The sequence below is a fragment of the Oncorhynchus mykiss genome, chromosome 16 (assembly GCF_057628025.1).
Source record: "Oncorhynchus mykiss isolate SJ-2025 chromosome 16, ASM5762802v1, whole genome shotgun sequence".
Taxonomy (NCBI): domain Eukaryota; kingdom Metazoa; phylum Chordata; class Actinopteri; order Salmoniformes; family Salmonidae; genus Oncorhynchus; species Oncorhynchus mykiss.
The window spans coordinates 43,251,930-43,276,925 of record NC_143037.1 but is presented as its reverse complement, the minus strand read 5'-3'; the positions used below and the strand labels follow the sequence as shown (position 1 = coordinate 43,276,925).

General features: G+C 47.7%; 1 protein-coding gene across 9 annotated transcripts in view; it reads left to right on the top strand.

The window, feature by feature from the left end:
• Positions 1 to 24,996, top strand: part of arhgef25a (Rho guanine nucleotide exchange factor 25a) — a 147,466-nt gene that overhangs the window by 81,672 nt on the left and 40,798 nt on the right. For 5 of the 9 annotated variants that reach the window (XM_036946875.2, XM_036946874.2, XM_090202775.1 and 2 more), the window contains 2 exons: positions 17,856 to 18,223; positions 19,083 to 19,193. In XM_036946875.2, the coding sequence (XP_036802770.2) occupies positions 17,856 to 18,223; positions 19,083 to 19,193 (479 nt within the window). The remainder of the gene's footprint in view (positions 1 to 17,855; positions 18,224 to 19,082; positions 19,194 to 24,996) is intronic. The other 4 variants (XM_090202774.1, XM_036946876.2, XM_090202777.1 and 1 more) reach the window with 1 other exon arrangement.

Here is a 24,996-nt window from a genome sequence, read left to right as displayed (position 1 = left end):
TCGGAAAGTATTCAGACAACCATCTCTGCAGCACTCAACCAATCAGGCCTTTGTGGTAGAGTGGCCAGAAGGAAGCCACTCCTCAGTAAAAGGCACATGACAGCCTGCTTGGAGTTTGCCAAAAAGCACCAAAAGGACTCTCAGATCATGAGAAACAAGATTGTCTGGTCTGATGAAACCAAGATTGAACTCTTTGGCCTGAATACCAAGTGTCACGCCTGGAGGAAACCAGGCACCGCTCATCACCTGGCCCATACCATCCCTACGGTGAAGCATGGTGGTGGTAGCATCATGCTGTGGGGGTGTTTTTCAGCGGCAGGGACTGGGAGACTAGTCAGGATCGAGGGAAAGATGAACAGAGCACAGTACAGAGAGATCCTTGATGAAAACCTGTTCCAGAGCGCTCAGGACCTCAGACTGGGGCGAAGGTTCCGTTTCCAACAGGACAACGACCTTAAGCACACAGCCAAGACAATGCAGGAGTTGCTTTGGGACAAGTCTCAAGCCAGAGCCTGGACTTGCACCCGATTGAACATCTCTGGACCTGAAAATAGCCGTGCAGCGACGCTCCCCTTCCAACCTGACAAAGCTTGAGAGGATCCGCAGAGAAGAATGGGAGATACTCCCCAAAGACTGGTGTGCCAAGCTTGTAGCGTCATGCCCAAGACGACTCAAGGCTGTAATCGCTGCCAAAGGTGCTTCAACAAAGTACTGAGTAACGGGTCTGAGTACTTATGTAAATGTGATATTTCAGTTACTTTATTTGTATAAATTTGACATTTCTAAAAACCTGTTTTTGCAAAGTCTTTTCAACTTTTAATTCAAAAACAAACCTGACATTTTTTTCAACATTGTGTGTAGATTGATGAGAGGAAATAAAATATTTAATAGATTGACAAGGGCGGCATTTTCTGTCCAAAAACAAAGTCAATTTCTCTCATCCAGTGGCATATGGGCTTTTTAGGTGAGCGCTGAAGCCGCCTCGTGATAAGCAGTGTCCCCTTTGTCAAATGCAAGGGCGCAAAATATTTTGCTTGTCCATTCCCAGCGCGCCTCTCCAGGGTGCTGTCGGAGAGACGCATCGCTGCGGCGCAAGCACCAACGTTCCGTCAGAAAAGGATCAAACATAAATCATGTAGCAGATGCAGGATATGGTAGAAAGAGTATGTGGCCTTTTCTGTAGCCTATAATGTAACGAGACAGACACTTTCAACACCATGCAGGTTTCTCCAATCAATTAGCCTAACCTAAATGGCTGTCATGCTTTAACAAACAAACATCTCCTAAAAACAGGACAGGTCAAAGTGAAATGGACAATATGGAATGGCCAATCACAACTGTTGCCCAGGAGTTTCACCCCGTTATCTTGATCAGTGGTTTCAAGTTTTTCTCACTACATTATTGACAAGCTGATCATGGAGAAAAATCAAATACTTCTGCATTTCCCGCTGTGTAAACACATTGCAAATAGGCTCACGATAACTCCTGATAGAGTTGGGAAGCTGATACTCAGAGCTTAAATTGAGAAATTGATTAGTCACAGGAATCAGGAGTAATAAAGGCAGCAGCCTGGTAGGCCTTCCACGTGGATGGGCATTCATAACATCCCATTGTGGCCGACATGATAGGCTACACACCAGTAAGCATGAGCCGAGGTCTTCTGGCCTTTATTTTGTCCTGTCCGGTCATCTTTTTTCTTGGTGTTTTACAAACGGTAGGCTTACCACATAGATGGTTATACATAAACGTCAATTCCAGGCAACACTGTAGAAAGCACAGACATCTTTTGGTCTTTTTTTTGGGGGGGGGGGGGGCGCAGTCCAGACTGGCCTTGATTTCAAGGTCCACGGACAACGATGTTTTGGTCCCGTCCAAATCTTAACCAGTCATAGACGTCTGTATCTACAATTAACCTGATTTCTAAGTCTGGAAAACAAAGATGTCCATACATTTTGTCTTTTCAACTTTTCATTCAGAACCAAAAACAAACCTGATTTCTAAGTCTGGAAAAACATTTTTTTTTTCAACATCCAGAAAATATGCCTTTTCAACGTGATTTTTCTTACTGGCTCAATTCTAATTTTGTGGGGCAGCGTTTTTTGCTCTTGCCTAGGGCGGCAGAAGGGCTACAACCGACTCCGGTCCCATGATACATGAGCTGAAATAAAAGATTACAGAAATGTTCTATATGCACAAAAAGCTTATTTAAGTTTTTAGGGAGCGTGCAATTGGCATGCTGAGTGCAGGAATGTCCACCAGAGCTGTTGCCAGAATATTTAATGTTCAATTCTCTACCATATGCTGCCTACAACATCGTTTTAAAGAATTTGGCAGTATGCTCAACTGGTCTCACAACCGCAGACCATGTGGAACCACACCAGCCCAGGACCTCCACATCCGGCTTCTTCACCTGCGGGATCGTCTGAGACTAGCCACCCAGACAGCTGATGAAACTGAAGAGTATTTCTGTCAGTAATAAAGCCCTTTTGTGAGTAAAAACTAATTCTGATTGGCTGGGCCTTGCTCCCAAGTGGGTAGGCCTATGCCTTCCCAGGCCCACATATGGCTGTGCCCTTACCCAGTCATGTGAAATACATAGATTAGGGCCTAATGAACTTATTTCAATTGGCAGATTTCCTTATATAAACTGTAACTCTGTAAAATCGTTGAAATTGTTGCGTGTTGCTTATGTGTGTTCAGTGTAGTTTAGTATAAATCAGCAAAAATAAATCCTGCACCACCTGTCAAAAAATAGTTCCACTGTCCCTGACTGAAGCCTACAGTGCTTGCTGCGCATATAGTCAGGTGGATGGTTTATTAGCAATTGCGGTGAACAAACAGCTGACCCGCGCACTACTAGCGAGCATGCCGTGAGAATGTGTGTGAGTGTCTGTGAAGCCTAAAGAGCCTGAGGTCCCGTGAGGCTGCAGAGAGCCCTGAAAGTCAGTGCTGTGAACAAGTGGGCACCATTAGAGCCAAGGCTTTTAGCCTGATCTGTTCTGTTGGCTCAGCACCACTCACCTACTAACTAATCAATAAAGGGGAATAGGACCAAACTTCTCTTCAGGACAGGACTCATACTTACTGTACAGCTAACATTCACATTCACTTTCTGCCTCTATGCACACACACACCCACACGGACGGACACACACACACACACACACACACACACACACACACACACACACACACACACACACACACACACACACACACACACACACACACACACACACACACACACACACACACACACACACACACACACACACACTTTCTCTCTCTTTCTCTCTTTCATTCTTTGTCAATCACACACTCACATATGCACCTCCTGGCCATACAGAAGCAGTATGGTATGAAAGTCTGCTTTTCAGAAGTTTCCAAAGAATTTTGTCCTTACTTGCAGTCCAAGGAAAACCATTTGCTTTATGCCAGTCCCAGTGCCCAGTATAATGGTGTCAGAGCAGCTGTTTCAGAATGGGCTTCAGTTGCATAATAACTGGTTTGGAAAACGTCCCATTGATTCGGATTATCATCGTTTGCACCTTGCCATAACCTTTGAAGAGTAGCTCATTCTCATTCAAAACAGCACAGTTGGCTACAATGCATGGATGATCAGAAGGTAAATGTTGTCCATTAGGGCTGTCTTTCTGGCAGAAGTATAACCCACATGTGATGTCCATTTAGCATTGGGCTAGACTCTCATTCCAGCAGACACACAGACCCATTAGAAAGGAGGAGCACAGAGACAGACAGACAGTTTGTCTCATCAGAAAGCAGACAGTTTGTCTTATCAGAAGCAGACAGTTTGTCTCATCAGAAAGCAGACAGTTTGTCTCATCAGAAGCAGACAGTTTGTCTCATCAGAAGCAGACAGTTTGTCTCATCAGAAAGCAGACAGTTTGTCTCATCAGAAGCAGACAGTTTGTCTCATCAGAAAGCAGACAGTTTGTCTCATCAGAAAGCAGACAGTTTGTCTCATCAGAAGCAGACAGTTTGTCTCATCAGAAAGCAGACAGTTTGTCTCATCAGAAAGCAGACAATTTGTCTCATCAGAAAGCAGACAGTTTGTCTCATCAGCTAGACTCAGACAGTAGGAACAATGTGTGGGCGTCTGGTTGTAAGCTCAGAAACATTAACTAATCACCCCAGTCTGTCTGATCTGTGTGTGTGTGTGTGTGTGTGTGTGTGTGTGTGTGTGTGTGTCTGATGTCAGCTTTCATGTGTAAACAATGGTGAACCTGCATTAACTAAACGACCCGGCTTTCAGTGTAATCTGTTCCTAGAAAACACCATTAGAGATGATGAAGAGAGGGCCTGCAGTATGTGTGTGTGTGTGTGTGTGTGTGTGTGTGTGTGTGTGTGTGTGTGTGTGTGTGAGATAGACCTCTAACACACACACTTGAGTGTGTGTGTGTGACTGTGTGTGTCTGAGTGTGTGTGTCTGAGTGGGTTATCTAAGTGTGTGGCCTGCAGTGAGGGAGATGGATGCAGTGAGAGGAATCGCAGCAGGGGACATGTCTCTCCATCTCCAAAGTGTGTATAGAAACACAATGCCATCAGTTTCCCTCACTATCCAGAGCTCCTTTGTATTGTAGTGTGCGTGCGTGCGTGCGTTTTTCACGTACGTCTTCCCATCGATATTGTTGTTCACACACACACACGGAGAGAAGAGAGAACCAATTATGGAATGGCTCTATAGCTATATCTCCCACATACGAGACTGAGAGGCACAATGCAGAAACCAATAGAGATTGGGACCTCCATCTATGACGCCGGTGAGGGTCAATGGGAAGGCTGACCTGTGTGTGTTTGTGTACGGGTGTGAGATTCCTGGTGGCATCAGTTCCATGTTGGAAATGCTCCAGCCATTTGTATTAGTATTTATTCATGGGCTACTCTTCCTGGGGTCCAAACAAAGCAAAGCACCAACATGACGTATAAAACAACAGATATAACAGTGAACTATGTTTGTACTGAATGAGCTAAAGATAAAACTGTACATCCTATAACATCCCTACACCACCACATGTCCACAACACAAAATGTTCAGTACCAGCAGACAACAATCACAATGTGTGCGTACGCATGTCTGTACCTTTGTGCGTGTCTCTTCACAATCCCTTTTGTTCCATAAGGTGTATTTTAAAAAATTACAATCTGATTCTACTGCTTGCATCAGTTACCTGATGTGGAATAGAGTTCTATGTAGCCATGGCTCTATGTAGTACTGTGCGCCTTCCATAGTCTGTTCTGGACTTGGGGACTGTGAGGAGACCTCTAGTGGCATGTTGTGTGGGGTATGCGTGAGTGTCCGACCTGTGTGCCAGTATTTTAAACAGACAGCTCGGTACATTCAGCTTGTCAACACCTCATACAAAAAACAGTAATGATGAAGTTAATCTCTCTTCCACTTTGAGCCATGAGAGATTGACATGCATGTCATTAATGTTAGCTCTCCGTGTTCTTTTAAGGGCCAGCCGTGCTGCCCTGTTCAGAGCCAACTGCAATTTTCCTAAGTCCCTCTTTGTGGCACCTGACCACACAACTGAACAGTAGTCCAGGTGCGACAAAACTAGGGCCTGTAGGACCTGCCTTGTTGATAGTGCTGTTAATAAGGTAGAGTAACGCTTTATTATGGACAGACTTCTCCCCATCTTAGCTTCTGCTGTATCAATATGTTTTGACCATGACAGTTTACAATCCAGGGTTACTCCAAGCAGTTTAGTCACCTCAACTTGCTCAATTTCCACATTATTCATTACGAGACGTAGTGAATTATTTGTCCCAATACAATGCTTTTAGTTTTGGAAATATTTAGGACTAGTTTATTCCTTGCTATTCATTCCCAAAACTAACTGCAGCTCTTTGTTAAATGTTGCAGTCATTTCAGTCACTGTAGTAGCTGACATGTATAGTGTTGAGTCATCCACATACTGTACATAGACACACTGGCCTTACACAATGCCAGTGGCATGTTGTTAGTAAAGATTGAAAAAAGCAAGGGGCCTAAACAGCTACCCTGGGGAATTCCTGATTCTACCTGGATTACTGTATGTTGGAGAGGCTTCCATTAAAGAACACCCTCTGTGTCCTGTTAGACAGGTAACTCTTTATCCACATGATAGCAGTGGGTTTAAAGCCATAGCACATACGTTTTTCCAGCAGCAGACTATGATCGATAATGTCAAAAGCTGCACTGAAGTCTAACAAGCCCCCACAATAATTGTATCATTAATTTCTCTCAGCCAATCATCAGTCTTTTGTGTAAGTGCTGTGCTTGTTGAGGGTCCTTCCCTATAAGCATGCTGAAAGTCTGTTGTTTGTTTACTGTGAAATAGCTTTGTATCTGGTCAAACACCATTTTTCCCAGAAGTTTACTAAGGGTTGATAACAGGCTGATTGGTTGGCTTTTTGAGCCAGTAAAGGGTGTTTTACTATTGTTGGGTAGTGGAATGACTTCAACTTCACTCCAGGCCTGAGGGCACACACTTTCTACTAGGCTTAAATTGAAGATGTGGCAAATAGGAGTGGCAACATCGTTCGCTATTGTCCTCAGTAATTTTCCATCCAGACTGTCAGACCCCGTTGGCTTGTCATTGTTGATGGACAACAATAACTTCTTCCACACTGTCTTTACGGAATTCAAAACTTCAATGCTTGTCTTTCATAATTTGGTCCGATATACTTGGATGAGTAGTGTCAGCGTTTGTTCCTGGTATGTCATCCCTAAGTTTGCTTATCCTGCCAATGATAAAAGTCATTATAGTAGTTGGCATATGAGCCATCTGATTCAATGAATGATGGAGCCGAGTTGGCTTTTCCCCCCAAAATGTAGTGAAAGGTGCTTTTTACTCTCATTCTTTATATCATTTATCTTTGTTTCATAGTGTAGTTTATTTTTATTTAGTTTAGTCACATGACTTTTTTATTTGCAGTACGTTTGCCAATCAGTTGGGCTGCCAGACTTATTTGCCATTCCTTTTGCCTCATCCCTCTCAACCGTACAATTTTTCAATTCCTCATCAATCCATGGAGATTTACTCATTTTTACAGTCATTTTCTTAATGGGTGCGTGCTTATTAGTAACTGGAATAAGCAATTGCATAAATGTGTCAAGTGCTGTCATGTACTGTCATGTTGTGTCTTGTCTCTGTCCTTTCCCTTCACCCTGTCTCCCTCTGCTGGTCGTTGTTAGGTTACCTTTTCTCCCCCGCTTTCCCCCAGCTGTTCCTTGTCTCCTCTAACTACCCATTCACCCCGTTTCCCACCTGTTCCCTTTTTCCCTCTGATTAGGTCCCTATATCTCTCTCTGTTTCTGTTCCTGTCCTTGTCGGATTCTTGTTTGTTGTGTTTCATGCCTGAGCCAGACTATCGTCATGTTTGCTGTAACCTTGTCCTGTCCTGTCGGAATCTGCCGGTCTATCTGAGCCTACCTATGTTTGGTTATTGAAGAAGCTCTGTTTAAGTTAGTTCGCTTTTGGGTCCTCATTCACTCACCATAACAGAAGAATCCGACCAAGAATGGACCCAGCGACTTCGGATCCTCTCCACTCAGCCGTCGGGATCCAGGGAGCGATGCTAGGCAGACACGAGCAGGAAGTGTCTGCTGCTCGACATGCCGTTGAGACCCTGGCCACCCAAGTCTCCAACCTCACAGAACAGGTTCACCATCTCCGCCTCGATCCACCGGCCACTTCCAGGGCTTTCGAATCTCCGGAGCCCAGAATCAATAACCCGCCGTGTTACTCTGGGGAGCCCACTGAATGCCGCTCGTTCCTCACCCAGTGTGATATTGTGTTTTCTCTCCAGCCCAACACTTACTCCAGGAGCACTGCTCGTGTCGCCTACGTCATATCTCTCCTTATTGGACGGGCTCGTGAGTGGGGCACGGCAATCTGGGAGGCAAGGGCTGAGTGTACTAACCAGTATCAGGACTTTAAGGAGGAGATGATACGGGTTTTTGATCGATCTGTTTTTGGGGAGGAGGCTTCCAGGGCCCTGTCTTCCCTATGTCAAGGCAATCGATCCATAACAGACTACTCTATTGAGTTTCGCACTCTTGCTGTCTCCAGTGGCTGGAACGAGCCGGCCTTGCTCGCTCGTCTTCTGGAGGGTTTCCGCGCAGAGGTAAAGGATGAGATTCTCTCCCGGGAGGTTCCTTCCAGCGTGGATTCCTTGATTGAACTCGCTATTCGCATTGAGCGACGGGTTGATCTTCGTCACCGAGCTCGTGGAAAGGAGCTCGCGCTCTCCGTCGCCTCCCTCTCCGCATCACTACCATCTTCCTCTGCCGGCTCGGGTGCTGAGCCCATGCAGCTGGGAGGTATCCGCATCTCGACTAAGGAGAGGGAACGGAGAATCACCAACCGCCTCTGTCTCTATTGCGGTTCCGCTGGTCATTTTGTCACTTCATGTCCAGTAAAAGGCCAGAGCTCGTCAGTAAGCGGAGGGCTACTGGTGAGCGCTACTACTCCTGTCTCTCCTTCAAGATCCTGCACTACCTTGTCGGTCCATCTACGCTGGACCGGTTCGTCAGCTTCCTGCAGTGCCTTAATAGACTCTGGGGCGGAGGGCTGTTTTATGGACGAGACCTGGGCTCGGGAACATGACATTCCTCTCAGACAGTTAAAGGAGCCCACGGCCTTGTTCGCCCTGGATGGTAGTCCTCTCCCCAGGATTCAGCGTGAGACGCTACCTTTAACCCTCACTGTTTCTGGTAATCATAGTGAAACCATTTCTTTTTTAATTTTTCGTTCACCTTTTACACCTGTTGTTTTGGGCCATCCCTGGCTAGTTTGTCATAATCCTTCCATTAATTGGTCTAGTAATTCTATCCTCTCCTGGAACGTCTCTTGTCATGTGAAATGTTTAATGTCTGCTATCCCTCCTGTTTCCTCTGTCTCTTCTTCACAGGAGGAGCCTGGTGATTTGACAGGGGTGCCGGAGGAATATCACGATCTGCGCACGGTGTTCAGTCGGTCCAGGGCCACCTCTCTTCCTCCACACCGGTCGTATGATTGTAGTATTGATCTCCTTCCGGGAACCACCCCCCCCGGGGTAGACTATACTCTCTGTCGGCTCCCGAACGTAAGGCTCTCGAAGATTATTTGTCTGTAGCTCTTGACGCCGGTACCATAGTCCCCTCCTCCTCTCCCGCCGGAGCGGGGTTTTTTTTTGTCAAGAAGAAGGACGGGTCTCTGCGCCCCTGCATAGATTATCGAGGGCTGAATGACATAACAGTGAAGAATCGTTATCCGCTTCCTCTTATGTCTTCAGCCTTCGAGATCCTGCAGGGAGCCAGGTTTTTCACTAAGTTGGACCTTCGTAACGCTTACCATCTCGTGCGCATCAGGGAGGGGGACGAGTGGAAGACGGCGTTTAACACTCCGTTAGGGCACTTTGAATACCGGGTTCTTCCTTTCGGCCTCGCTAACGCTCCAGCTGTCTTTCAGGCATTAGTCAATGATGTCCTGAGAGACATGCTGAACATCTTTGTTTTCGTTTACCTTGACGATATCCTGATTTTTTCACCGTCACTCCAGATTCATGTTCAGCACGTTCGACGTGTCCTCCAGCGCCTTTTAGAGAATTGTCTTTTTGTGAAGGCTGAGAAGTGCACTTTTCATGCCTCCTCCGTCACATTTCTCGGTTCTGTTATTTCCGCTGAAGGCATTAAGATGGATCCCGCTAAGGTCCAAGCTGTCATTGATTGGCCCGTCCCTAAGTCACGCGTCGAGCTGCAGCGCTTTCTCGGCTTCGCGAACTTCTATCGTCGTTTCATCCGTAATTTCGGTCAGGTGGCAGCTCCTCTCACAGCCCTTACTTCTGTCAAGACGTGCTTTAAGTGGTCCGTTTCCGCCCAGGGAGCTTTTGATCTCCTCAAGAATCGTTTTACATCCGCTCCTATCCTTGTTACACCTGACGTCTCTAGACAGTTCGTTGTCGAGGTTGACGCGTCAGAGGTGGGCGTGGGAGCCATCCTTTCTCAGCGCTCCCTCTCTGACGACAAGGTCCACCCATGCGCATATTTTTCTCATCGCCTGTCGCCGTCGGAACGTAACTATGATGTGGGTAACCGCGAACTGCTCGCCATCCGGTTAGCCCTAGGCGAATGGCGACAGTGGTTGGAGGGGGCAACCGTTCCTTTTGTCGTTTGGACTGACCATAGGAACCTTGAGTACATCCGTTCTGCCAAACGACTTAATGCGCGTCAGGCGCGTTGGGCGCTGTTTTTCGCTCGTTTCGAGTTCGTGATTTCTTATCGTCCGGGCTCTAAGAACACCAAGCCTGATGCTTTGTCTCGTCTCTTCAGTTCTTCAGTAGCCTCCACTGACCCCGAGGGGATTCTCCCTGAGGGGCGTGTTGTCGGGTTGACTGTCTGGGGAATTGAGAGGCAGGTAAAACAAGCGCTCACTCACACTCCGTCGCCGCGCGCTTGTCCTAGGAACCTTCTTTTCGTTCCCGTTCCTACTCGTCTGGCCGTTCTTCAGTGGGCTCACTCTGCCAAGTTAGCCGGCCACCCTGGCGTTCGGGGTACGCTTGCTTCCATTCGCCAGCGTTTTTGGTGGCCCACCCGGGAGCATGACACGCGTCGTTTCGTGGCTGCTTGTTCGGTCTGCGCGCAGACTAAGTCCGGTAACTCTCCTCCTGCCGGCCGTCTCAGGCCGCTTCCTATTCCCTCTCGACCGTGGTCTCACATCGCCTTAGATTTTGTCACCGGACTGCCTTCGTCAGCGGGGAGGACTGTTATTCTTACGGTTGTCGATAGGTTCTCTAAGGCGGCTCATTTCATTCCCCTTGCTAAGCTTCCTTCTGCTAAAGAGACGGCACAAATCATCATCGAGAATGTTTTCAGAATTCATGGCCTTCCGTCAGACGTCGTTTCGGACAGAGGTCCGCAATTCACGTCTCAATTTTGGAGGGAGTTTTGCCGTTTGATTGGGGCTTCCGTCAGTCTCTCTTCCGGCTTTCACCCCCAGTCTAACGGTCAAGCAGAACGGGCCAATCAGACTATTGGTCGCATCTTACGCAGTCTTTCTTTTCGTAACCCTGCGTCTTGGTCAGAACAGCTCCCCTGGGCAGAATACGCCCACAACTCGCTTCCTTCGTCTGCGACCGGGCTATCTCCTTTTCAGAGTAGCCTCGGGTACCAGCCTCCGCTGTTCTCATCTCAGTTCGCCGAGTCCAGCGTCCCCTCCGCTCAGGCTTTTGTCCAACGTTGCGAGCGCACCTGGAAGAGGGTCAGGTCTGCACTTTGCCGTTATAGGACGCAGACTGTGAGGGCTGCTAATAAGCGTAGAACTAAGAGTCCTAGATATTGTCGCGGTCAGAGAGTTTGGCTCTCCACTCAGAACCTTCCCCTTAAGACGGCTTCTCGCAAGTTGACCCCGCGGTTCATTGGTCCGTTCCGTATTTCTCGGGTCATTAATCCTGTCGCAGTTCGACTTCTTCTTCCGCGATACCTTCGTCGCGTCCACCCGGTCTTCCATGTCTCCTGCATCAAGCCCGTCCTTCGCGCCCCCGCTCGTCTCCCCCCCCCCCCCCCATCCTTGTCGAGGGCGCACCCATCTACAGGGTCCGTAGAATTTTGGACATGCGTCCTCGGGGCCGTGGTCACCAGTACCTCGTAGATTGGGAGGGGTACGATCCTGAGGAGAGGAGTTGGGTTCCCTCTCGGGACGTGCTGGACCGTGCGCTGATCGAGGATTTCCTCCGTTGCCGCCAGGTTTCCTCCTCGAGTGCGCCAGGAGGTGCTCGGTGAGTGGGGGGGTACTGTCATGTACTGTCATGTTGTGTCTTGTCTCTGTCCTTTCCCTTCACCCTGTCTCCCTCTGCTGGTCGTTGTTAGGTTACCTTTTCTCCCCCGCTTTCCCCCAGCTGTTCCTTGTCTCCTCTAACTACCCATTCACCCCGTTTCCCACCTGTTCCCTTTTTCCCTCTGATTAGGTCCCTATATCTCTCTCTGTTTCTGTTCCTGTCCTTGTCGGATTCTTGTTTGTTGTGTTTCATGCCTGAGCCAGACTATCGTCATGTTTGCTGTAACCTTGTCCTGTCCTGTCGGAATCTGCCGGTCTATCTGAGCCTACCTATGTTTGGTTATTGAAGAAGCTCTGTTTAAGTTAGTTCGCTTTTGGGTCCTCATTCACTCACCATAACAAGTGCAGCGTCTGGTTGCTCCTTATTACACACCATAAGCCAGCAAATAATCTTTACATCATCAACATATGAATCACTACAAAACTTATTGTATGACCTCTTAAACACTATATTAGGCCCAGAATTCGTAAATGAGTTTTTTCTAGATATGGTTATTATATTGTGATTACTACATGCTATGGATTTGGATACTGCTTTAAAGCACATTTCTGAAGCATTAGTAAAGACGTGATCAATACTGTACGTGTTGATAATTTAATTCCTGTGCTGTTTGTAAATAAATCAAATCAAATCAAATTTAATTATATAGCCCTTCGTACATCCGCTGATATCTCAAAGTGCTGTACAGAAACCCAGCCTAAAACCCCAAACAGCAAGCAATGCAGGTGTTGAAGCAAATACCTGGATAGGTTGACTGACAACCTGAAAGAGGTTCCAGGCACTGGTTACAGTTTGAAATTGTTTCTTGAGTGGGCAGTTTGATGACGTCTCTTCCTACTGAATGCCCCGCGGCTACGTTTCTTCTTATCACTTTACACATTTATGTTGGGATTCCACCTGTCTAGACGTCATTTGTCTGATGATGCACGAGTGGAGGAGAGTCCAAATTTGGTTTCCACATTTCCTTTCCGCCCAAGGAGGTTAGCTAAACCAATTGAGAACCCTTGCCTGTGTGTGTGTGTGTGTGTGTGTGTGTGTGTGTGTGTGTGTGTGTGTGTGTGTGTGTGTGTGTGTGTTTATGTGTGTGTGTGTGTGTGTAAAAGAGTGTGTGTTTATGTGTGTGTGTGTGTGTGTTTATATGTGTGTAAAAGAGAGAGAGAGAGTGTGTGTGTGTGTGTGTGTGTGTGTGTGTGTGTGTGTGTGTGTGTGTGTGTGTGTGTGTGTGTGTGTGTGTGTGTGTGTGTGTCCGTGTCCGTGTGTGTGTGTTTGGTGTATCATCATGTATGCTCCACTCCCTCCGGACTAAAACTCGCCCTTCTTTGTACCCCCTCTGTTTCTCTCTTCCTCTCTTCCCTTCTTTTTGTCCTCCATTCACCTCCCCCACTCTTTCATGGGTGTGTGCGTGTGTGCGTGTGTGTGTAATGAAAAAGCTCACATACTTGCCATCTGTAAAGCATCTATTCTAGGGCCCCGATATGTTGAACAAAGACAGAGGACCAAATCTGTTCTCCTCAGTCAAACTGTGAGGAAGACAAGAAACAATGTTAGATCGAAGAGAAGTGACAGTCAGTAGATAGATGGCCACACTGCAGGGAAGCATTGAATGTGCTGAAGTCTCTCTTGTTTTTAATGGATCATTGTAACTATTAGCAAGGCAATAGCCCTGTCGGGAGGAGGAGGAGGAAGATAATTGTAAAATTGACATAATTTGTCTATGGTTATCTAACAGGAAAAATTTACATGGAGAATATGATTTATAAACAATGTTCTTCTTTTATTTTGATCTCAGAAGATACTTTTTACAACGGACAAAAGAGAATTGAAGGGAACATGTCACATGGCTCATTGTACTGAAGCTGGCATACTGGGTTCTTTGTGTGTGGACCGAGATATTTAATTTAGCCTGAACGAAGAGTGAAGAATTATAATAATTTCACACACACTGAGAAGGACTGTGGATTTACAGAGGCAACTAGCTTTGATGTAGAAACACTTACAAATTGAGTCACACTGAAAAAGCTTTACACAAGACTAATGTATGCAAACCAGACTACGATAGTGAGATAATCTCTCTCTCTCTCTGTCATGAAGAATCAGGCAAAAGAGGTCAAACCACTTCCACCTTCACATAACAGCCAGTTCACACATTTCCAGGGCCATTGTCATTCCCCGTCTGTAGTCAACGTGACAGTAGAGGGTCAGTGGTTAGAGGTCAGGGGTCAGGGAGATGGATGGGAAGAGAGGGTCATTTAGGGCCTCACCATAGATGAAAGACCACAGCCACACATCAACACATCTTACCGGAAAGGAAGACTTGGGGATGGCGGGACGGGGGAAGGAGATAAGAGATCAAAAATCGATGATGTAACCAAAAGATGGCAGCCACACATCTCACAGGAAAGACTATCCCAGGCTGAGGCCTGAGGAATGGAGAAGGATAGGAAAAGGGGAAGGGGATAAGACAAAAAGCAAAGCTATAACCAGACAAAGATCTTCCGGTCCATAGGATTAAAGAGAACCCCCCCCTCGCGCTTCCCATGTCCCACATCACTGAAGAACAGAAAATCCTGTCTAGGATGGACATGTGTTTTAAAAAAAAATGTATTGAGGGGGGGTTACTGTTGAAGAAGGGGGAGAGAGGGGACGGTTACTGTTGAAGGAGGGGGAGAGAGGGGACAGTTACTGTTGAGGGAGGGTGAGAGAGGGGACGGTTACTGTTGAGAGAGGGGAAGGTTACTGTTGAAGAAGGGGGAGAGAGGGGACGGTTACTGTTGAGGGAGGGGGAGAGGGGAAGGTTACTGTTGAGGGAGGGGGAGAGAGGGGATGGTTACTGTTGAGGGAGGGGGAGGGAAGGGAAGGTTACTGTTGAGGGAGGGGGAGAGAGGGGACAGTTACTGTTGAAGAAGGGGGAGAGAGGGGACGGTTACTGTTGAAGGAGGGGGAGAGAGGGGACAGTTACTGTTGAGGGAGGGTGAGAGAGGGGACGGTTACTGTTGAGAGAGGGGAAGGTTACTGTTGAAGAAGGGGGAGAGAGGGGACGGTTACTGTTGAGGGAGGGGGAGAGAGGGGACAGTTACTGTTGAAGGAGGGGGAGAGAGGGGACGGTTACTGTTGAGGGAGGGGGAGAGAGGGGACAGTTACTGTTGAAGGAGGGTGAGAGAGGGGACGGTTACTGTTGAGAGAGGGGAAGGTTACTGTTGAAGAAGGGGGAGAGAGGGGACGGTTACTGTTGAGGGAGGGGGAGAGAGGGGACAGTTACTGTTGAAGGAGGGGGAGAGAGGGGACGGTTACTGTTGAGGGAGGGGGAGAGAGGGGACAGTTACTGTTGAAGGAGGGTGAGAGAGGGGACGGTTACTGTTGAGAGAGGGGAAGGTTACTGTTGAGGGAGGGGGAGAGAGGGGACGGTTACTGTTGAGGGAGGGGGAGAGAGGGGACGGTTACTGTTGAGGGAGGGGGAGAGAGGGGATGGTTACTGTTGAGGGAGGGGGAGAGGGGAAGGTTACTGTTGAGGGAGGGGGAGAGAGGGGATGGTTACTGTTGAGGGAGGGGGAGAGAGGGGATGGTTACTGTTGAGGGAGGGGGAGGGAAGGGAAGGTTACTGTTGAGGGAGGGGGAGAGAGGGCATGGTTACTGTTGAGGGAGGGGGAGAGAGGGGACAGTTACTGTTGAAGGAGGGGGAGAGAGGGGACGGTTACTGTTGAAGGAGGGGGAGAGAGGGGACAGTTACTGTTGAGGGAGGGTGAGAGAGGGGACGGTTACTGTTGAGGGAGGGGGAGAGAGGGGATGGTTACTGTTGAGGGAGGGGGAGGGAAGGGAAGGTTACTGTTGAGGGAGGGGGAGAGAGGGGACAGTTACTGTTGAAGGAGGGGGAGAGAGGGGACGGTTACTGTTGAAGGAGGGGGAGAGAGGGGACAGTTACTGTTGAGGGAGGGTGAGAGAGGGGACGGTTACTGTTGAGAGAGGGGAAGGTTACTGTTGAAGAAGGGGGAGAGAGGGGACGGTTACTGTTGAGGGAGGGGGAGAGAGGGGACAGTTACTGTTGAAGGAGGGGGAGAGAGGGGACGGTTACTGTTGAGGGAGGGGGAGAGAGGGGACAGTTACTGTTGAAGGAGGGTGAGAGAGGGGACGGTTACTGTTGAGAGAGGGGAAGGTTACTGTTGAAGAAGGGGGAGAGAGGGGACGGTTACTGTTGAGGGAGGGGGAGAGAGGGGACAGTTACTGTTGAAGGAGGGGGAGAGAGGGGACGGTTACTGTTGAGGGAGGGGGAGAGAGGGGACAGTTACTGTTGAAGGAGGGTGAGAGAGGGGACGGTTACTGTTGAGAGAGGGGAAGGTTACTGTTGAGGGAGGGGGAGAGAGGGGACGGTTACTGTTGAGGGAGGGGGAGAGAGGGGACGGTTACTGTTGAGGGAGGGGGAGAGAGGGGATGGTTACTGTTGAGGGAGGGGGAGAGGGGAAGGTTACTGTTGAGGGAGGGGGAGAGAGGGGATGGTTACTGTTGAGGGAGGGGGAGAGAGGGGATGGTTACTGTTGAGGGAGGGGGAGGGAAGGGAAGGTTACTGTTGAGGGAGGGGGAGAGAGGGCATGGTTACTGTTGAGGGAGGGGGAGAGAGGGGAAGGTTACTATTGAGGGAGGGGGAGAGAGGGGAAGGTTACTGTTGAGGGAGGGGGAGAGAGGGGAAGGTTACTGTTGAGGGAGCGGAGAGAGGGGAAGGTTACTGTTGAGAGAGGGGATGCTGGTCATCCAGCTCTATGGTTATCCAGATCTGTGGTTATCTAGCTCTATGGTCATCCAGCTCTATGGTTATCTAGCTCTATGGTCATCCAGCTCTATGGTTATCTAGCTCTATGGTCATCCAGCTCTATGGTTATCCAGATCTGTGGTTATCTAGCTCTATGGTCATCCAGCTCTATGGTTATCTAGCTCTATGGTCATCCAGCTCTATGGTCATCCAGCTCTATGGTTATCCAGCTCTATGGTTATCTAGCTCTATGGTTATCTAGCTCTATGGTTATCCAGTACTTAGCTAGCTGGATTTATCCCTCCAAACTTTGACTCCCGTCTCTGTCTTCTATTGATTTTGTTGTGGTTAGCGGTGGTTCAACATCTGTCCCTGCATATGTGTGTCTGCTGCTGCCCTTTGCCTTAGTTAAACTCCCATCCATCAATATGGAGACCTGAGAAATCCCAGTGGTTGACTTAGAGAGCATATCATTCATTCACGAGCCCTGACTTCTCTTGACCGGTTATGTAACCTTTGCCCCCCTCCATCTCTGTCTTTCTCTCTCCCTCCAACTGCTCTGATGCCACTTCTCTCCAGCTGATCCTGTGCTGCTTCCAACCGTGTCAAAATCAAATCAAATAAGATTTTTCACATGGCCCGATATACAACAGGTGTAGACTTACAGTGAAATGCTTACTTACAAGCCCCTAACCAACAATGCAGTTAAATTTAAAAAAAAAGATAGATAAGTAAAAAATAAAAAATAAAAATACATTTAAGAACAGCAGTAGAGAGGCTATATACAGGGGGTACCGGTACAGAGTCAGTGTGGAGGCTATATACAGGGGGTACCGGTACAGAGTCAGTGTGGAGGCTATATACAGGGGGTACCGGTACAGAGTCAATGTGGAGGCTATATACAGGGGGTACCGGTACAGAGTCAATGTGCGGGGGTGTAGGTTAGTCAAGGTAATTGAGGTAATATGTACATGTAAGTAGAGTTAAAGTGACGATGCATAGATAATAAACAGAGAGTAGCAGCAGTGTAAAAGAGAGGGGGACAATGCAAATAGTCTGGGTAGCCATTTGATTAGCTGTTCAGGAGTCTTATGGCTTGGGGGTAGAAGCTGTTCAGAAGCCTCTTGGACCTAGACTTGTGTGTGGTTGTTTGAGTATGAGGTTGGATATTGTGGTGGAAAATCATTCAGTTTCCGTTTAAAAAAAATTGACAATTAAGTATCTATTCAATTCTTCCTCCCACTGTCCTTTAAATGTCTCTCTCTCTTTCCCTCCTTTCTGTCTCTCTCCAGACTCATACTCAGCGGCGGGCAGCGAGGGTAGCATCTCCACCTCCGTGGCGTCCCTGCCCCCGACCCTGACGGCGTCCATTAGCTCCGCCCCCAACTCCCCGGGCTCGCGGCGTTCCGTCAGCACCCTGAAGAGGTGGCTGACCAATCCCGTCCGCAAGCTGAGCGCCGGGGCCGTCAACATCACCACCAGCGCCAAGGGGGAGCGGCAGGACAGGAAGTTGGATGGGGGAAGCAAGCCCCCTCCGCCTATTCCACCCCCACGCCACAGTCATGGCCTGGGCCTGGGCCTGGGAGGGCTGGGGCTGGCCAGCCCCCTGGGATCAGAGGACCACCTCACCACTGTACTACCCATCACACACACAGAGATGGTGAGTGGAGAGGCGTTGCTAAACACCAGTGTTCAGGATACAGTGTAGACTAGGGTACATAGACCTACATACATACATACCGGTGGAGGCTGCTGAGGGGAGGGCAGCTCATAATAATGTCTGGAGCGGAGGAAATGGAACGGCATCAAGCCGTGTGTTCGATGTATTTGACATCATTCCACCAACTCCGCTCCAGCCGTTACCGCGAGCCTGTCCTCCCCAATTGAGATGCCACCAACCTCCTGTGACACATACAGGTATGTACATATGTCATATATGGACAATGGCAAGTGACAGATTTGAAATGTGCCTCCTCAAGAGTAAACTCATCCGTATTCTCTGTAAAATTGCCACAGTGTTCGACATACAGTAGCTAAATATACATATATCATATCACAAGATAGCATAGGCTTATGAACAGGCTCAAGAGCAAATAGACAAATGATTGTTTAGTACAGCTGCCTGTCAAACACAGATCTACAACTCTTCCCGTGTAAATATATAGCGGTGCCAGCTTCCCCATAGATAAACAGTATGTTTTATCTCTACTTACCTTCCCTGACCACAGCCTATTGACAGTACAATGCCTCGCCTAGGAAGACTATGAATGACTGCTGCGTTGTAAACACACGGTGGACAGTGGGATAGCTATGGCAGGGGTGATGCTGCTCGTTACGCATCAACAGCACCCTGCCCTTTCACCTCTGGGGACGTTTCTGACCCAGTCACAGCGTAAACACTGACTCACGTCGATGTGTTGAGTGATTTTGCTGTGTTATGTTGAGTAACGATGTTCCTTCTGTCTAGCTGCGTGTGTATGTGTGTGCTCATGCGGTGTGCGTGTGTGTGTGTGTTGTAGGAGTGCAGGTATAATTTGGCCAGTCCTGAGGATCTCTCCCCGGCAACCCTAAACTCTCCCAGCTACCTGTCTGACTCGCTACAAGGCTGTACTTCACTGGCCTACACACATGTGAGTCAACACGCGTGCGCGCGCGCACACACACACGCACGCACGCACACACACTCTAAGTTCACACCTACAGCCCCGTGTAACAGAAGTGGTGTGGGGAATCATGTTTGCTTGTTGACAATCTTTGCCTGAGACCTGACAACTTGTCTTAGCCCACCCGAGCAAATGCCTTAGGTCTAGGAGGCTTAACAAGGTAGCTACGGTCATGCAATCTATCTAATCAACAGGGTCAGAGAGCACATACTCAGTCAACGTATCCAACCTGAGAAAACACAATAAATTGTAATGAACTGATGAAGAAATGAATTGGTCATCCATCGATGGTATTGGCTGTTGCTGCTCAGTGTGTAGGGTTAGGGGAGATAGTCATGATTTTCTCTGGGGAAAACCCAGACAGGGAGGCGATAGCCCCCGAGACAGACCTGGATATGAAAGGAAGTCCCCCCCCCCCCCCCAAACGGGCCCATACAGGTCTCTGGTCAAAAGTAGTGCACTAATATGTAGGGAACAGGGTGCCATTCAGGACGCACACCCTTGTTAGGGTTCCGTGTGGTGGACGCTTCGCATTCAGCTGCAAAGAACATGCCTCCAGATGAAGAGGAAACGGCACGGAGGAGAAAAAGGACGGAAGATGCCGTGTTCCCGGGAACGGCAGAGTCTAGACGATGGCTGTGCTCTTTCATTTACACATCAAACACTGGGAATGATGTGTGAACGGCAACAGCAAATGGGATAGATGGTATTTGAACCGAGACGGTTGGTAAGGGGGCCAAGTTAAAGATAGTGGATACTGTGTCAGGTATACGTAAGAGAGACATGACTAACTGGAATCTTACCGGTTTTGACAAAGCTTTTAAAACTCAGTGAACAAGGGAGCTACAGTGGCAAGAAAAAGTATGTGAACCCGTTGGAATTACCTCGATTTCTGAGTAAATTGTTCATCAAATTTGATCTGACCTTCATCTAAGTCACAACAATAGACAAACACAGTGTACTTAAACTAACAACACACCAAATGATTGTATTTTTCTTGTCTATATTGAATACATAATTTAAACATTCACAGTGTAGGTTGGAAAAAATATGTGAAGCCCTAGGCTGATGACTTCTCCAAAAGCTAATTGGAGTCAGGAGTCAACTAACCTGAAGTCCAATCATTAAAATGAGATTGGAGATGTTGGTTAGAGTTGCCCTGCCCTATATTAAACACTCACAAAATGTGAGTTTGCTATTCACAAGAAGCATTGCCTGATGTGAATCATGCCTCGAACAAAAGAGATCTCAGAAGACCTAAGATTAAGAACTGTTGCCTTGCATAAAGCTGGAAAGGGTTACAAAAGTATCTCTAAAAGACAAATTGTCTATAAATGGAGAAATTTCAGCACTGTTGTTACTCTCCCTAAGAGTGGCCGTCCTGCAAAGATGACTGAAGGAGCACAGCGCAGAATGCTCAATGAGGTTAAGAAGAATCCTAGAGTGTCAGCTAAAGACTTACAGAAATCTCTGGAACATGCTCACATCTCTGTTGACGAGTCTACGATACGTAAAACGCTAAACAAGAATGGTGTTCATGGGAGGACACCACGGAAGAAGCCACAGCTGTCCCAAAAAAACATTGCTGCACGTCTGAAGTTTGCAAAAGAGCACCTGGATGTTCCACAGCGCTTCTGGCAAAATATTCTGTGGACAAATGAAGCTACAGTTGTGTTGTTTGTAATGAAGACACAACACTATGTGTGGAGATAAAAAGACAGGACAGCAACATCAAAACCTCATCCCAACTGTAAAGTATGGTGGAGGGAGCATCATGGTTTGGGTCTGCTTTGCTGCCTCAGGGCCTGGACAGCTTGCTATCATCGATGGAAAAATGAATTCCCAAGTTTATCAATACTTTTTGCAGGAGAATGTAAGGCTCCTGAGTGGCGCAGCAGACTAAGGCACTGCATCTCAGTGCTAGAGACATCACTGCAGTCCCTGGTTTGAATCCAGGCTGTATCACATCCGGCCATGATTGGAAGTCCCATAGGGCGGCCCATAATTGGCCCAGCTTTGTCTGGGTTTGGCCGGGGTAGGCCGTCATTGTAAATCAGATAATTGTTCTTGACTGACTTGCCTAGTTAAATAAAGGTTCAATAAAACATGTAAAAAATAAACATCTGTCCACCAATTGAAGGACAACAGAAGTTGGGTGATGCAACAGGACAATGACCCAAAACACAGAAGTAAATCAACAAGCTTCTACAGAAGAAAATATGCCTTCTGGAGTGGCCCAGTCCTGACCTCAACCCAATTGAGATGCTGTGGCATGACCTCAAGAGAGTGGTTCACACCAGACATCACAAGAATATTGCTGAAATGAAACAGTTTTGTAAATGGTCAAAATTCCTCCTGACCGTTGTGCAGGTCTGATCCGCAACTACAGAAAACATTTGGCTGAGGTTGTTGCTTCCAAAGGAGGGTCAACCTGTTATTAAATCCAAGGTTTCACATACTTATTTATGTATATATTTACACAGTATGTTCAATAAAGACATGAAAACGTAGAATTGTTTGTGTGTTATTAGTTTAAGCAGACTGTGTTTGTCTATTGTTGTGACTAAGATGAAGATCAGATCCAATTGTACGACCAATTTAAGCAGAAATCCAGGTAATTCCAAAGGGTTCAAATACTTTTTCTTGCCACTGTATATCTGAACTTGTCCAATAAGAACACAGATCTTCGTATTCCGTTGCAAAACGTTTTGTTACAGTGTGCCCTACTAAACATAACGCAGGTGCACCAGACCACCCCATCAGCCTGCTAAGTGTGTTATTCCCCTCCAGTTCTGGCTGTGGGAATAAGAACTCAGTCATAATAACAGTCAGTCATAAGGCTCTGGTGTCAGGATTACACACAGACAGAGACAGGGGAGAGAAGGAAAGGAGATCACTGGTTCTGTCTGTCCTGTCAGGGACAAGGTGGAGAGAGAGGGACAGGGAGAAAGAGAGACATGGGAGTGAGCGAAGGATAGGGAGAGAGTGAGACAGAAGGGGGGGGACAGGAGAGAGTGTGAGAGAGAATAAGAAAAATAGAGAGAAAGGAAGAGGCGGATTAATGTATGTAGGTCAGTCATCTCGGGGTCACGGCTTCTGTCATTCTGCGTTCTCTCTCTCTCTCTCTCTCTCTCTCTCTCTCTCTGTTTTTGTCTTCTGACCACCCACAGGAGATAAAAGATTAGACTTTCATTCTGCCAACATCTTATTCTCATTCACTCTTACACACATTCTAGTAACTTCCCTTTCTCTTTATCCCAGATACAGTACATTCTGCTTAGTGCTTACCCTATTTCCTGCTCTCCCTCTCCCTCTTCATTCAGGATACTGCTAATCTGACCTAACATTCCGACAGAGGCCCGGTTTGATCAATTGTTTATTATTTGATGGTCAACGGAAAATTCCTAGACTGACTTCAGTCAAACAGTCAAAAAATGTAGTACTGTTAACCAAGGAACGGTAGTGAAATTACTATAATGTACCAAGAGTTATAGCTCCGCTTGCTCTAGTCATCCAATGGTATTTCCTTCCTCTCTTCAGGAGAGATCAACTTTTGTCTGGACTGTACTGTCTGGATGCACTTTGAGAGATTTCGAGTTTCTCCTTCAAGTAGGAAAAGGCAGAAGAAGAAAAAAGAGTTTGGATAGTTCTTAGAATAGAATTTTAGCACCGTGCACGCCCACAAGCATAAACAACTGGCACGCCCGCACCGCACGCTAACGCGCACACACTACCTCCACCTCACGAAGGCATGGTCTCCCTGTAGGAACCACATCCGCCGTGATATCGGCTTCCGTTGAACTTTTGGAAAGCAAAAATAGAGGAGTAAAAATAGAGGATGCGAGAAAGAGAGAGTTCTTTCCTGTGGGCTTCCGCCAGAGCAGAGGACATCTGGTAAGGATCAGGATCGGCCAGTCAGGGAGCGTCCTGTCAGCCAGGGTAGAGCTAGGGCTGGAGGATTCCTAACAGGGCAGGAAAGCTAGGACACACACACGGGCGGCCAGGCCGACACACACACACACCCACTGTGTACACTACATCTTAAGTAAAAGGTCACATTTCCAGAAGTTGATGGGAAATAAAAGGCCACAGGTGAATATATACTGTCGCTATGCCGAGGAGTCTGGCCGGGAGTAAACATTTGAACAAATAGCGGCTGAACAGGCTGAACCAGGCCAGAGGGCAGGGGCGGTGGTGAACTAGAGAAAGTAGCCTCCATCCATCAGGGAGACCGGCAGAGGAGTCAGAGGGATTCGTTTTTTATTAAGTATTTATTAAGGATCCCCATTACTCTTCCCAGTGTCCAGCAACATTAAGGCAGTTATATACCATTTCAAATATTACATGACATTACATTTCATAACACTTTTCACAACACATTAACTGTGTGCCCTCAGGCCACTACTCTACTACCACATAAACTGCATGTTCAAAAGTATGTGGACACCTGCTCATCGAACGTCTCATTCCAAAATCATGGGCATTATAAAACCCCTTTGTTGCTATAACAGCTTCCACTAGATGTCTTTCCACTAGATGTTGGAACATTGCTGTGGGGACTGGCTCACAGTCAGTGTTCCAATTCAGCCCAAAGGTGTTCGATGGGGTTGACGTCAGGGCTCTATGCAGGCGAGTCAAGTTCTACAAAACTGATCTCAACAAACCATTTCTGTATGGACCTCGCTTTGTGCACCGGGGCATTGTCGTGCTGAAACAGGAAAGGGCCTTCCCCAAACTGTTGCCACAAAGTTGTAGTGTTAAGATTTGCCTTCACTGGAACTGAGGGGCCTAAACCAAACCATGAAAAACAGCCCCAAACCATTATTCCTCCTCCACCAAACTTTACAGTTGCCACTATGCATTCAGGCAGGTAGCGCTCTCATGGCATCCGCCAAACACAGATTTGTCCGTTGGACTGCCAGATGATTAAGCGTGAAAAATCATTCCAGAGAACGTGTTTCCACTGCTCCAGAGTCAATGGCGGCAAGCTTTACACCACTCCAGCCGAAGTTTGGCCTTGCACATGGTGATCTTAGGCTTGTGTACGGCTGCTCGGCCATGGAAACCCATTTCATGAGGCTCCCGACAAACAATTATTGTGCTGGCATTGCTTCCAGAGACAGTTTGGAGCTCGGTAGTGAGTGTTGCAACCGAGGACAGACAATTTTAAGCGCTACGGCTACGCACAATCAGGCCTTTGTGGCAGAGGGTCCAGACGAAAGCCACTCCTCAGTAAAAGGCTCGACAGCCCGCTTGGAGTTTGCCAAAGGCACCTAAATACTCTCAGGCCATGAGAAACAAGATTCTCTGGTCGGATGAAACCAAGATTGAACTCTTTGGCCTTGATGCCAAGCATCACATCTGGAGGAAACCTGGAACCATCCCTACGGTGAAGCATGGTGGTGGCAGCATCATGCTGTGTTTTTTTTTCAGCGGCAGGGACTGGGAGACTAGGACCGAGGGAAAGATGAACGGAGCGAAGTACAGAGAGATCCTTGATGAAAACCTGCTCCAGAGCATTCAGGACCTCAGACTGGGGCAAAGGTTCACCTTCTAACAGGACAACGACCCTAAGCACACAGCCAAGACAATGCAGGAGTGGCTTCGGGAGTCTTTGAATGTCCTTTAGTGTCCCAGCCAGAGCCTGCTCTAACATTTCTGGAGAGACCTGAAAATAGCTGTGTAGCAACACTCCCCATCCAACCTGACAGAGCTTGAGAGGATCTGCAGAGAAGAATGGAACAAACTCCCCAAATACAGGTGTACCAAG